A 14,447-nucleotide genomic window follows, 5' to 3' on the forward strand; every position below is an offset into this window, starting at 1 on the left:
GCAAACATGAACCTAGTGTCGAACTGGAAAACTTTTGAAGATCGTTTTGTGAAGAGATTATCAACATGGAAAGCTAATCTCCTATCAATAGGAGGCCGGTTAACTCTCATTATAGCAGTTCTAGAAAGTTTGGGAATTTACTACCTATCACTTTTTCGATACCCCGAATCGGTGATCTCTAATACTGAAATGCTTTGATCTAAATTCTTTTAGGGCAAATCCGAAGGTAGTCACAAAATACATTGGATTACGCGGAACCAAGTGTTAGCTTCATTCGAAAAAGGTGGTGTAAATGTTGAAAGTTTATGTGCTTTTAACTTGGCATTGAACTTCAAATGGGTGTGGCGCTTTTTGAATAAGTCGAACTCGACATGGTCTAAAGTTGTGAAGGTCTATACACGAGGATAAAGCGGGTATTGATGGTTTGATGTTGACCTGTAAAGGTACATGGTCTAACATCATCAAGGTGTTTCATAATGCGAAGCAAAGAGGTCAGATCCCTTCAGATGTAGTTCAAACAAAGAGAGGGGATGGTCAAAATATTCGTTTCTGGATGGATGATTGGCAGGGTGACGGGCTGTTGATGGATAGATTTTGCCGTTTATACCACCTCGAGACTCATAAGGATTGTAAATTAGGGGAGAGAATAATTAATGGCTCGTGGTCGTGGAGTTGGAATCGTTCGAATATAGGAGACATAAACAAGGAGTTGCTAGACGAATTGTTGGTGGTGTTGGGCAATGTTCAACTACCAACACGATAAGATTCTTTGATGTGGAAGTTGAAAGATGTTAATAATTTTTCTGTTGTAGGTACTAGATCATACATTGATGAAGTTCCATTGCCATCGAAGGAGCCTTATACAAAATGGTACAATTGAATTCCCAGAAGAATAAATATTCATTTATGGAGATTGGATCTTGATAGGTTACCAACACGGTTAAACTTATCGAGACATTATGTGAAAATTCAACAAATCAGGTGTGTGTCTTGTAGCTGGTTCGTGGATTCCATCAACCACGTGATGTTCGAGTGCCATACAACGCTAGAAATATGGACTTTGATTAGAAGATGGCTTGATATCGAACTGTAAAGATTCAAAGATTGGCACGAATGGATCACTTGGTTCGACGATTGCCGTGAGAGTATGGACGCGAAGAATATATTATACACTATCGTTGCTGTGGTCGGTTAGTTCTTGTGGAGATACAGAAATAGTATGATATTTTAGCCACATTTGAAGAAGAGTTTGTTATTTGATTCTATTTGTTTTATTGCTATTTATGGTATAATAGTAGAACCAAATGTAACGTTTCTTGGAACGATTAACTAGTTAAGCCATTGTAATTTTTGGGCCTTTCCTAGCTACTTGCTAGGGGGTGTTATTTATAATATTTAAGTTGTTCCCCAAAAAAAAATTAAGAATATTAATTTAAGGAATACAATACTCAAAATGTAATACCAACAACATATGTATCTCATTTAGAAATTAATTTTCATATTATTTGCAAAAAATAGTATGTTTAGCACGTATCCTGAAATATAGTTTTCTCGTCTCAATTTAATAGTCCCTTTTTGATTTTGCATATATTTCTTTACCAACTTTGACTCAATATATATTTGTTCGTGTTATGTATAATTTGATGAAATTTATATGAATGTATTGAGCTTTAAACGTGTTTTCATTTATATAAATTTTATTAAATTATATATAACATAAACAAAGATATTTTAAGTCAAAGTTGGTAAAGAAAGACTTGAAAAGTCAAACAGAAACTATTAAATTCAGACGGATGGAGTAAGGAAGAATCACCGAAAATATATAGTGCGATTGAATCTTCAAAACTGAGTGCATATGTTCATTTTTGATATTTGTTATTTGTATGTGATATAGATGCCGGTTCGTAGGTCTTCTATAGCAATTGTGAAGTTGTTGAAAGGATCAAATTAACATGTTAAATTGTTCTGGGACTAGTTATAATTGAGATTATTTGGGGCAGATTTGTACAGGTAAACACATCTTTCATGCTTAAATATTACAGTGTCTTTATTTCTATCGTGGTCATTATGTTATTTATTGATTCTTTAGAATTCTAAGGGTTTGTTTATTTTTCATTTAATGATCTGTTTCTTTACAGCTTTATTGTTTATTTACATTCTATCTACCAGTTTATCTGAAAATTGTTCTGTTTCTATAAGACATAGAATTAGACACTCATTTCCAAACAAACATAAATGGAAACAGTACATTATATAGAAAAAAATAAACAGCCCTACGGGTAAATTGGAGAAAGTTGTCACAAATTTCTTTATATATCTTGTTTATTTGCATTTTTCAAATTGGAAGAAGAAATTGTAGAAAGTATGTTTAGAAAATAATTGTGGAAAGTATGTTTATATTTTATAGAAAGTATGTTTAGCAAGTATCCTGAAATATACTTTTCCCGTCTCGATTTAGTAGTCCTTTTTTAATTTTTCAAGTATTTCTTTAACAATTTTGACTCAATATTTATTTGTTTGTGTTTTGCGTAATTTAGTGAAATTTATATGAATGTATTGGGATTTAAAGGTGTTTTCATTTATATAAATTTTATTAAATAATATATAACACAAACAAATATATTTTAAGTCAAAGTTAGTAAAGAAAGATTTGAAAAGTCAAACAGAGACTATCAAATTAAGACGGAGGGAGTAATGAAATATCACCGAAAATATATAGTGCGATTGAATCTTCAAAACTTAGTGCATGTGTTCAATTTTTGATAATTGTTAGTTGTATGCACTGTTGTAAACAGCGTCCGTTGTGTCCGTTGCGACGCCCGTTGCGGCGTTTTGGTGACTAAACAGTTTCGACCTCGTCCCGTTTTCTTATAAGCCGGTCAACGGTCAAAAGTCAGGCCAAATGCAGGAAAAATTGGGTCAACGCCGGTCAAAAGTCAGAAATTCTGTTAAAATCGATCATAAATCTGTCAAATCAATCAAAATTGACTTAGTTAAGTATTCCATTTTGTATTATATTAACGCTAATAACAATTATAGGTACAAACTTGTCAACGAAGGTTTTTTAGCTCTATAATATGTGTAAATATATATTAATATATATAAAAGTCAACATTAGTCAACATCCGTTTCGACCCCGTCTCGACCCCGTTTTTTCCGTTGCGACGTTTTGAGGTCGCTACCGTTTCGGCCCCGTCTCGCGTCCTTTTCAACCTTGGTTGTATGTGATGCCGGTTCACAAGCCATCTATAGAAATTATGAAGTTGTTGAAAGGATCAAATCTACATGTTACATTGTTCTGGAACTACTTATAATTGAGATTATTTGGGGCAGATTTGTACAGGTAAAAATATGTTTTAAGCTTAAATATTACAGTATCTTTATTCTATCGTGGTCGTTTTGTTATTTATTGATTCTTTAGAATTCTAAGGAGATGTTACTTTTCATTTAATAATCTTTTTCTTTACATATTTTAATTTTGTAAATAAAATTGTTATTTTTTTTATATAGCTTGTTTATTTGCATTTTGCACATTAGAAGAAAAAATTGTAGGGTGCAGTGTGTGCGATTGTAACCCTATCAATATAGGGTTTTTTCTTTCTTCTATGTTTAACTAGTTAACTCATTTTAGAGGTCGATCTTGTACAGACTTTGGTTGTAATGAGTCCCTAGTTGAGTCTTGTATGTTTCATTGTTTTTTGTGGAACGCCGGGCGTTTGTAAGGAGTTCATTTTTCGAGTTGTAATCTTTTGATTTATAATGGATGCTCATGTGGTTGAAGTTTAGTTTGTGTATTGTTATTGATTTCTGAACAGAAGTTAAAATGATTACATATAAATCACAATACTTATATACACAATACAAAGGTGTGAATGTTAATTGACATATCGGATTCGGTCATACTGCGTTACATTTCACGACACTTATTAATTTTGTTTGCTAAATGTGATTCTAATGGCTACTTTTTACTAGGGGTGTGCATTAAACGGTTTCGACCACGAGACCAATCAAACCAAATTGATTTGGTTAAAATGGGTTGACTTATTTAGTTTTGATTTCTTTATTGTACGTTTTCACCCGAAAATATTTACGGTTTTCGGTTTGGATTTGATTTGTAAAATTAGCATTTGGTTTCAAACCGAAAATAATTTTATTTAGGGGATGTATATTAAATATTTGTTTTATTTTATTTAGAATTTTAAGCATGTGTTATCTTTATTTGTTCTTGTTTGAGTTTAATGTTTTTATTAGTTTAATTTCACTTAATAATTGAATTTGTTTATCAATTACTCTGATACCTGGAAACTTAGCTACCGCTAGTGTTGTTTTTATTTTTCTGCTACTCAGTTCATTGCTATAGTTTAAATTGTATATATGAGTTGTATACTCATAGGCTCCTTCTCATACTGCATGCTTGGCAGAAAAATATTTTATCAATTGTATACTTATAGTTTAGTTAATAAAATATGTTTGCTTTTTTTTTTTTTTTTAAATACACAGTTTCTATGTAAAAGTTTTTATTTGGTTTAACCGAAACTAATCCATGTAAACCGATTTCTTATTTAGTTGAATTGGTGTGGTTTTATCAAATTTGTTCGGTTATTGGTTCTCAAAAATATTTTTGAAAACCGAATAAATCAAATCAAATAAACCACCTAAATCATAAACCTACTTAACGAACACCCCTACTTTTTACTACATTTAAACTTATAGGTTTAGTTGAATTAATTTAACTATATAGTATATATAAATATATTTTTTGTTAGTGACTTTACTTATTTGAATTTGGTACAAGTATTTTCTATATTCACTCTAAATTATAAATAAGGAATTAAATTATACTTCCTCCGTCTTATTTTTGATAAGATTTAAGAGATATGAGTGAATTGTCTTATTTGCCTTTCATTTAATTTATAATTATAAATTATAAATTATAAATTATAATGGTTAATTGCTTATAATATTAACTAGTTGCTATATTTGATTGTATCTCTTTAAAAATAGAGAGGGTATAATTAAAATTCAACGGATTTTTACTATTATTTTGAGTTCGGAATTTTTTTTTTTGTTTTGACACAAATCAAAATAGTAAGATAAATAGTTATTTTGAGATGAAAGGAGTATATGGTATGATTATAAAATGTTATTTTCAACATACATTTGGCTTTAAATTATTCACCGCTTTCTTCTTATATAAGTATATAATACAAGTATTTATGCTAATTAATTGAAAAGGAAATAACCATTTATATACCAAAAAAACTTTGATCACATATCAATAATTGTGTAATTGGTTATACATTTTGTATGTATAGAAACAATAATACAAATTGTATGTATTTTGTATGATGAAAGACGAGTAGGATCTTCTTTTAAGCTCTATAATGGTATGGCAAAGAAGGATAAGAGCCAAAACTCTGGTCAACTGGGCCACTCTCTTTTCTTTCTTCTAATATTTGCATCTTCAGTCCCTCAATTACATTTTCCATCTGCCATCAATCAAAGTTTGTCTTTAATCACTAAATCTTATGCGCCAAACAAATATATCAATATCACTATGTGAAATAATATAATGTTTGACCACATACAAAAATAGTTAAACTGTAAAATATGGTGTAAATATCATGTGAGAAAGTAGTATGTGTTTATTGTTCTAATTAAGATTAAAAATTTAATTAAATAGAAATAAACATTTATTCTGAATATGTTAGGAAGAACCATCCAAAAATAACGAAGTGAGAAGAGGTCTCAAGTAAATTTCATTAGCAACATATGTTGAGATGACGAGGTAAAATAGTCAAAAATGATTACGGGATAACTCAATTATACTCGTTAATAATACTTCACTTTACTCGGTATTCTAAATAAGAAAAATATTATCCATTTACCCGTGTATAATAAATTTTTAAAATGGTGTGAAGGATTACCTGAAATGCGTTTATATGTGTCGATTCTGAATCGAAGTTGTGAAATCTGCTTGCTTCAGTGAGTTTCATGGAAAGAAACTGCAATGCGGATTCAAATTATTATTTTAATTTTCATTTTGGTTTCTATAATCAAATAATCAAGTATCTTAAATGGATTTTGTCTGTAATATTAGAATATATACTAATACTAATACTATACTATTATGTATGATAACAATAACAATTCAATTAACTCACCTCTACCTGATTCTGCAAAGATTGGACATAGTTGATTATCTCATCCAACATTACTGCCATGCCCATTGACTGTATTTATATACCCAACTTAATTAATCAGTTTATTCAGGAAGCAGTTATATCGATAATTTGATTATTTAACAATGCACGTGATTGATTGTAGTACAAAAGTTTACCTTGCAGCACCCTGGCACGATGTCTTGCAAGCAACTTAAACGCTCGTTAATTTTCTTTCTTCTAACCTGTTCGATCATGTCACAAGAGTGAATTTTCGCGAGAAAACTTGAATTCAATAGAATTAAAATTAATAATTTTTAAAAATTTCAAGCTTACCCTTTCTGCTAAGCTATGACTATCAGTTGCTTGTCCCCTTCTTGCTCTTACGTGTACCACTTCCTTTTGTGCTTCTCCATTATCACTCAACTTTACTTTCTTGCCCTTTCCCGAACTCTGTATCATATAAACAAAAACAAAAAAAGAAAAAAAAAAAAAGTACAATCAACTAATTTAGAGTACTTTCCATTTAATGATCCGTTTGTGTCACTTAATCTGAAGATTGGCCTATTTCTAGAAAACATATAGATGATCCTTTTCATTAAGAGACAAATGGAAACAGAACTTAATAAGTAAAATAAGTAAACCACTTAAGGTGATAATGTGACTGGTGGCGGTTTTTATAATTTGTTTTTTTTTTTTAAGAACCATACTATGAACGAGCACATTGGCTCTTCATAGAAGGTAAAACCTTGGGTAATCAAGCCCCCGAGTGCGGTTTTTATAATTTGTTACAAATGACAAAAAGCAAAAAAATAATACAAAACACTAACATGGAGTACCACAGTATACAAAAATGAGGTATTTTGGGCAAATAATTATGTCAATTAAGTACGTTAACATATTCCTAACTCGTTCTTACTGAAGACGTTACCTGATGTTTCTTCTCATTAAGGTCACTAACTGAACGAGAAGACGAATTTCCAGAATTACTGCTAGCAGAAACGTCCATAATTAGCTTCCTCTTGCCATTTACGATTGGGTCCATAGAAACGGGCTCTTGAATCAACATGACATTCTTATATTCGTGCTGAAAGTTTTGCACGAATTGGTGATCAAATGACGGTAATAAGGCTTGTTGCGACAAGAAATCGTCATAAGAAGATCCCATGTAGCTTTGAGATGAATAGTCATTTTGAATTGAAATTTGGTTGAGTAGTTCTATGTTGTGATCAATATCTAGGAAAGGTAATGAAGGTTTAAAACTATGGAAATTTGATGTAAAACCCTCCATATATTAATATGATAATGATAATGAATCTTATCTTGTTCTGAAATGATGAAACTCGAAGGTGTAACAATGCTTAAGAAGGTTTAATTTAATTTCTATGCAACTTGGGTGTATGGTTGCTCAATATTTATATATACATGCTAAATTGACTTTGTCTTTTTGTTCCATATTTTATATTTTATATGTTTTTTTCTTTCTATTATAAAATATTTTTGTATGTGACTTTAATAATGATGGGTCGGAATTAAGTATGCGAATGCATTCTTTGAATTTAACTAGATTATGGTCGAAATGAAAATGATTTTCCATCTTACTAAACATTTCTTAAAAATTCTCCTTACATGATAATGACAATTATCTTTCTCTTACGGTATTCAACAATTAATAATTAACCTTTTAATTACCTGCTAATTAATTAGATAAATATAGATATATAATATAACTATGATTCATATAAAAAGGGAATATAAAATATGTAATCGAGCACAGCAGTACAGAGTACTCCTTAATATACACGAACGTTTAGTTGCAGTTTTACCTAAAATTAACCCAGAATGTTGTAAATCATAAAAGTCTCCCACTATTATTACATGAAGCACTAACATAGAAAATCATTCTATTAGTTGAGACTATTATAATTTGGGTCGATCTCATTAATAAATCCTTCTATTTATATTTATAGGGAAGTTTACAAATAATCTAGCCTTCTCTAATTAGAAAACATAATCATAATCCTATTACAATAGTTATGGTAATTACTTGTATAACAAGACTGATACGCATTACTGTTGATTGGTAAATCACGATAGATTGAGGATGTTATGGATTTACTCAATCGGGCAGACCACCCTCTTCGAAGATGGGTACACAAGATTATGAGGTGGGATCCATCTCATTGGCCTGAAAATAGATCGACGTGGTTACGAATTAAAGGGGTACCGCCACACTGCTGGACTGAAGAAAATTTTGCGTCAATTGGTGAGTGGTGGGGTGTTGTGTATGGACTGGATAATTGTTCATTACGAACTTCAAAAAATTTGGCATATGGCAGAGTTTTTGTTAAGCTATTCAGTCTTGAAATTGTGAACGATTCATTAATATTGCAGCACAAAAAGAGTTCCTATTTCATCAACATAGTGGAGGAGGAAAAAAGTTATGTTCTGGTGCAGATAAAGATTCGAATTCTGAGTTCTCAAGCTCGACAGGATATAGCACGGATATGGTAAATTCTGATGACATATTGAGTAACGATGAGTCCATATACCCAATCGATGATGAAGATGATTTTAACGCAGTCGACTCTTACGTCGACTCAGAAGACAATGATAACCTGGAGTCTGTTCGAATTCCAGGGTATAAACCTGCCTGTGTAAACTGTGGCACCGGTGATGGGCATTTGATGGCGGAGGAAGATCAAAAGTCAAGATGTTTTGGGTTAGGGAACCTTTTTGGGGATAACGAAGAGATAGTTGCTGAGACACAAGGTAGCAATGATGGTTACCCTAATTCCAAAAATGTTAAATGATGGCATGCGTGATAAAAATTCGGCGACTGATGTTCCCAATGTGTTGGACAATGAACGTGTTACAAATGGGACCAACAACAAGAATCCGGATGGGAATAACATTGGGCCAATTGAAATTGAAAAGAATATGGAATATGGCCCAACCAGCCCAGCTAGGAATGATACACCGCAAAAGGCATGTTCCAAAGATTGGGCTAACAACTTGGCCCAAAACAATATCCCTTCTGGGCCCTGTGATAATAATAAACATGTGAAAAGTCCAATTGGGTGTGTTAAAAAGGCTGAGATCGACAAAAAAAACATACCGACAAAAACTAAGTCAAAATCAAACTACAATTCAAAGGCATCTGAAGTTTCGATCTGCAACAACTGTTACTGGAGTGCTATCGGCGAGTGGAAAACGTCATCTCGCATCATGAAATTGAAAAATATGGCTCGAAGAGGTAATAATTCTATCAGTGGAGATCGTCCTAACTGTAAAACTTGCTGTAAGCGTAATCTTCCACGAAAAAGTATATCGAAGAAATCCAGTAAGAGTCAAGGGTTGGGGATCTCAGTTAGATGATCGATCAATAATATTGAATTGAGAGAATATGTGTGTGACGATCGCTCCAAATTCACATGGACGAACACGTCATTCATCGATTTCATTGCGAGGTATTTGACCTCTATATGATACGTTTTGTAAACATTGCATTCTTTTGAAAAGGCACACCATAAATGAATATTTAAATCAAAGGTTTTTGATAGCTGATGATTTCTACATATAGACAATCACCGTAAATAATAGTTTACAATAGTACTTCCGTTGACAATGCAGTCAAAATAAGATACATGGTGATGATTTGGTGAATGCAACGTTTCCTTGAAAAATATTCCATGTAAGGCTCCATGCACATAGCTTGTCTAACATATAAGCAAACAACAGAAGACTTCTAGGGAACCTGAGAATAAACATGCTAACAAGTGTCAACACAAAGGTTGGTGAGTTCATAGTTTTAATGTTTTGCATAATCTATACATAAAGATGGATCACAAGATTTCAGTTGTTTCATCCAGAAACGTTTATCAAAATATTCTACGAAATTGAGCACCCTGGTAACTAAACTTAACGTATATATAATTTATACCCTTTGTATAATCATCTTAATAATACACGCAAACCAACGTGTACGCTTCTCAAATAGCATACGTCCGTTAAAAGGCTAGTGCTCTAGCTCGGACGGGGATATCAAGCCCTATGGATCCATATACTACTACTCGCGCCCACCAGTTCTTATAACCGGCAGTTACTAGTTACCAAAGCTAAGGGATTTTTGGTTCAAACTCGGTGTAGAATTTAGTATGTACTTGTATCCATTGCGTTTAAAATAAAGTGCATGTATTCTCAGCCCAAAAATATATATTTCAAAAGCATTTTAAAAGGGAGCAAATGAAACTCACTTTAGCAGCATATAAAGTCGTTCACCAAAATGTGACCGAAACTCGGATTACCAAATAACCGTAGATCTCAACCTAGAGAACATATGTTGGTCAATAAATGTTTATCAAGCTAGGTCAGGTCATAGTGTATCACAATCCTAATGCTCGAGATCGACACACAAAAGTTATCCAAAGTCGTTTCAAAAAGTCAATTTTGACAATAGTTCAACAAAACGAGACGTACCTTACATAAGGATTCATTTACTCGGTTGGTAATATTCAAAAATCCAATTTATCAATCTTACAAATAAGTTGTTTAAATATTAATTGCAGATTCAAAAGCAATTCCAATTAACGTCAATTATAATTCAGTTGATCATATCTTCTAATTCGTTCATCGAAACTATTCGATATCTAAATGAAAAGTTATTGATTTTTCGCCAGCTTTCCAAAAACATGTATATCATATACCTTTTACCTGTAATATATGTATTTAATTCGTGATTCATTATAAACTGTTTAACGACAAAATTTAGCATACAAGCTTGTATAAATATATATACTCGAGCACTAGACATGGATACACTATTAGTATATAAAAGATAAAATATAAATGCTTACGTATCAATATTGTGATTCAATATTTCAGAAAAGTACGTAGACGTAACGGAGATGATAAACACTAGGTTTGATTCATAAATATACCCCCGAACATTACCCATAATTTCCTTAGCTCTATCCCGCTTGAAAACCTATTTTGAAAGTGACACGCTCATAATCTCGTCGTAATATTTTATGTATAATACTAATACTACTAATTAAGATTAATAATAATATTAATCTTAATAATAATAATAATAATAATAATAATAATAATAATAATAATAATAATAATAATAATAATAAGATTAATAATAATAATATTAATCTTAATAATAATTATTATAATAATAATAATAATAATAATAATAATAATAATAATAATATAAATATATATATATATATATAGAGAACGATTGAGGTTGAGAAAGAATTGCATCAGATACAGAAACAGCTCGAGTTTAAATAGATGTGGCCAGATTTCAGACCCCATGCGATCGCATGGCCCTCTGATCCAGCTCACAAACTTTTGTTTTCTTGTTTGTCGACATATTATTTAAATATATATATAATATATTTAATTTATATAATTAATTATATATTATATTAAATTCATGTGCATAGTTGACCTGTAATTTTCGTTCCAATGACTCGTACGTTGTTACTTGACTTATGTCCCGATTTCGATTTCTCGAACGCATTTTCGTACACTTAGAAAACTTGCATTTTACGTTTCGTGACACGTACCTTTGTCAAAATATAGCCTTAAATTATCCATAAACTATATCACTCAAAGTATATCTTAATCTTTCGAGTGTTTTGGTCATTTTCTTCTATAAATCATTGTCTCGTTATTTATTAATATAATAGTATTTATCAAACGTTTCATAACCAAGTTAATATCTATTCTCAATATTTTTAAACACGTTTTAAAATATACGTCGCAAGTTATTTATACAATTAATATTCCAACTTATCATATTTATTCAAATAAATATTTAAACCAATAAGTTTAATGTACGGTATCAAACAATTAATACATTGTTACGTTTTCAAGTTATAGTATATATATATATATATATGTATCTATATATATATAATTGTTCGCGAATTGTCAAGAACAACCGAAAGGTATTTGAATATATGAAAGTAGTTCAAAAATTTTGAGATTCAGTTTTACAGACTTTGCTTATCGTGTCGAAAATGTTAATCATACAAAGATTAAGTTTAAATTTGGTCAGAAATTTCCGGGTCATCACTGTACCTACCCGTTAAAGAAATTTCGTCCCGAAATTTGAGTGAGGTTGTCATGGCTAACAATAAAAATGTTTTTATGACGAATATGAGTTGGTAAATAGAATTTTATTAACGTTGAATAATATGGATAAAACACTCCGATTACTTGAAGCGTATGAGGGAAGTTATCGTAATAAAGTGAAATAGAGAATAGAGATGCGTCTTTATCTCTTGACGTAGTAACGATTGATTTCCGGAATTTAAGGAATAGAAAGTCTTTATCATCTAAATAGGATTTGATTCTTTGGAATTTAAGGAAATTAAGATCTTCTTTAATTAAATGAGGTCACCTGCCTTGATTGCTCTGTCTGTTATTTCGCTTATAAATTAACTCCTTTCGTCTCATTATTTTCACCACTCCTACATCTTCTTCCTCATTTCATTCTTCCAAAAGATTGTGAAATGCTTCATCCAGTTCTGATTCTTGATATACTCCTAACTTTCATATATGTCATTCTTCTCTTTCATCTACCACCAGAGGAAGTTACTTTCTTCTACCATTACCTTGGGGTTATAGTGTTTTTCATTCTCCCGTGTCTTTATATTGCTATACGCATTGATATACACGGTTTGTAAATTTCAGGGTTGTTATCGGGCTTATATTCTCCTTTATATTTCTGAGCTTCATGCTTTCGTTTTCTCTTCCCGACTTTAAGTCAAGCGAATAATGGTTCAGAATTCGTAGGTATGAAATTTTGGATAAACAATACTAACGTTCTAAGAAAGAAATTGTAATGGCACGATCTTGATTTGTCAATTTACCAGAATATCTGGAAAAGACCGAATCATCAAGAAAAATATTTTCTTGATATGTTTAGAGATTAGAATGTAAGAGTCGTGTAACATGGCACATGATGAGGGTGGAATCTGTGAACCTTTATCACGTTCCATTAGAAACTCAGCATGACTTACTGTAATATAATCACGTTGATCTAAGTGTCATTATATTATACTAATTCATGCTTCAGTTCTCAACACTACTTCAAAAACATTCGTATTTTAAATTCAAATTTTTCAGAATCTAGAAACTAAAACAGTTTCTTTTATGATATAACACAGATAGCGTGAAGAGATAAATAATCTCGAACAATGATAGTTATGAAGATATCTTTAGAAATATCGAAGATATTTATAATGAAAGATATGATAATATCTTAGAATTTCTAATATCAACGGATGGTGAAGAAGATTTGTCTGTGAAGGTTTAGAGTCAGGAGCAAGGTATTCGTTAATGACTTCAGCAGACACTGAATCATTTGGATTCTTTGAATGCGGGTTCAGTCTTTGTGATTTATCCACAGCCTCCTTCATACTTTGCTCAATCCGTTTTCCAGTTCTAAACCTTCTCTTTTTCTCAGCTTTACCACCATACTATTCTTTATCATCAAATTTTTTACTGTTAAGGTCATTTGTAGTTTTTGCTGCTTCATAAGCATTTTTCTAAAATTCAGAGAACTAGTTTCGTAGTTTGGGGTGTTTTTCATAAACTTCACATTCGAAGTATGTAAGTCCAGGAGGTAGACGTTATATGTACACATATAACTGTTGGCGTAGACGTGCTGCAAGATTTCAAAATACTGATTGCTAATTCCCGGTAATTCGTATGGCAATTCTCGTTACAAGATGCAAATGTGTAAATGATAGGGTTTCAATGAGTATTATGATTTTTCGAAAGGTCAAGGATTAATGAAGTTGTTGGTAAATTTACTGCTAATGTAGTGGAACATAAAAGGTTCCCCAGTAATAAGAACGTATATGTCAAGGTTATAATAAGGCTAATCTGAAAAGTCGAAGTTGACTGGTTGGAAGTGTGGTAAAACTGGATACTTTGAAAAGGGATTGCAATATTATTTTCAGTAATAACAATGCTAAATGATCTTTCACATTTTTGAAGTCAAAGTATAGCTGTGAGCATAGTTAATAATTTTTGAATCAAAGTTGAAGAATGTACAGTATAACATATTAATTATGAACTTATATATTTCCCAGGAATTACCTACTCGTTAAAGATTTCACAAGTAATATTTTGTACAAAAGAATTTTCATTACAATCTTTATGAAAATATATGTATGTATATTTCTTCAGATGTAATACGGATTTAATGAGTTAATATCATATTAAGCTCATTTGATTTTCGACTTGATTTAGAAATGA

General features: G+C 31.3%; 1 protein-coding gene across 2 annotated transcripts; it reads right to left on the bottom strand.

The window, feature by feature from the left end:
- Positions 1-5,227: 5,227 nt before the first annotated feature.
- LOC139893835 (transcription factor BEE 3-like) lies at positions 5,228-7,514 on the bottom strand. Of its 2 annotated transcripts, none has more exons than XM_071877024.1 (6): positions 7,093-7,514; positions 6,498-6,614; positions 6,341-6,406; positions 6,171-6,233; positions 5,928-6,005; positions 5,228-5,489 (listed from the first exon to the last, which is right to left on the bottom strand). In XM_071877024.1, the coding sequence occupies exons 1-6, from the start codon at positions 7,450-7,452 to the stop codon at positions 5,373-5,375; spliced, it is 801 nt and encodes a 266-aa protein (XP_071733125.1). In that variant the 5' UTR covers positions 7,453-7,514; the 3' UTR covers positions 5,228-5,372. The 2 variants fall into 2 exon arrangements, with proteins under 2 accessions (XP_071733125.1, XP_071733124.1); XM_071877023.1 differs by having other exon boundaries at positions 6,165-6,233.
- Positions 7,515-14,447: the final 6,933 nt, after the last annotated feature.

The sequence above is a fragment of the Rutidosis leptorrhynchoides genome, chromosome 2 (genome assembly GCF_046630445.1).
Source record: "Rutidosis leptorrhynchoides isolate AG116_Rl617_1_P2 chromosome 2, CSIRO_AGI_Rlap_v1, whole genome shotgun sequence".
Taxonomy (NCBI): domain Eukaryota; kingdom Viridiplantae; phylum Streptophyta; class Magnoliopsida; order Asterales; family Asteraceae; genus Rutidosis; species Rutidosis leptorrhynchoides.

Coding starts and splice junctions, on each gene's coding strand:
- LOC139893835 (XM_071877023.1), bottom strand. CDS start 7,452: ATGGAGGGTTTTACATCAAATTTCCATAGTTTTAAACCTTCATTACCT. Junction 6,615..7,092: donor TTAATGAGAAGAAACATCAG/GTAACGTCTTCA, acceptor TATATGATACAG/AGTTCGGGAAAGGGCAAGAA. Junction 6,234..6,340: donor TCGTGCCAGGGTGCTGCAAG/GTAAACTTTTGT, acceptor ATATAAATACAG/TCAATGGGCATGGCAGTAAT.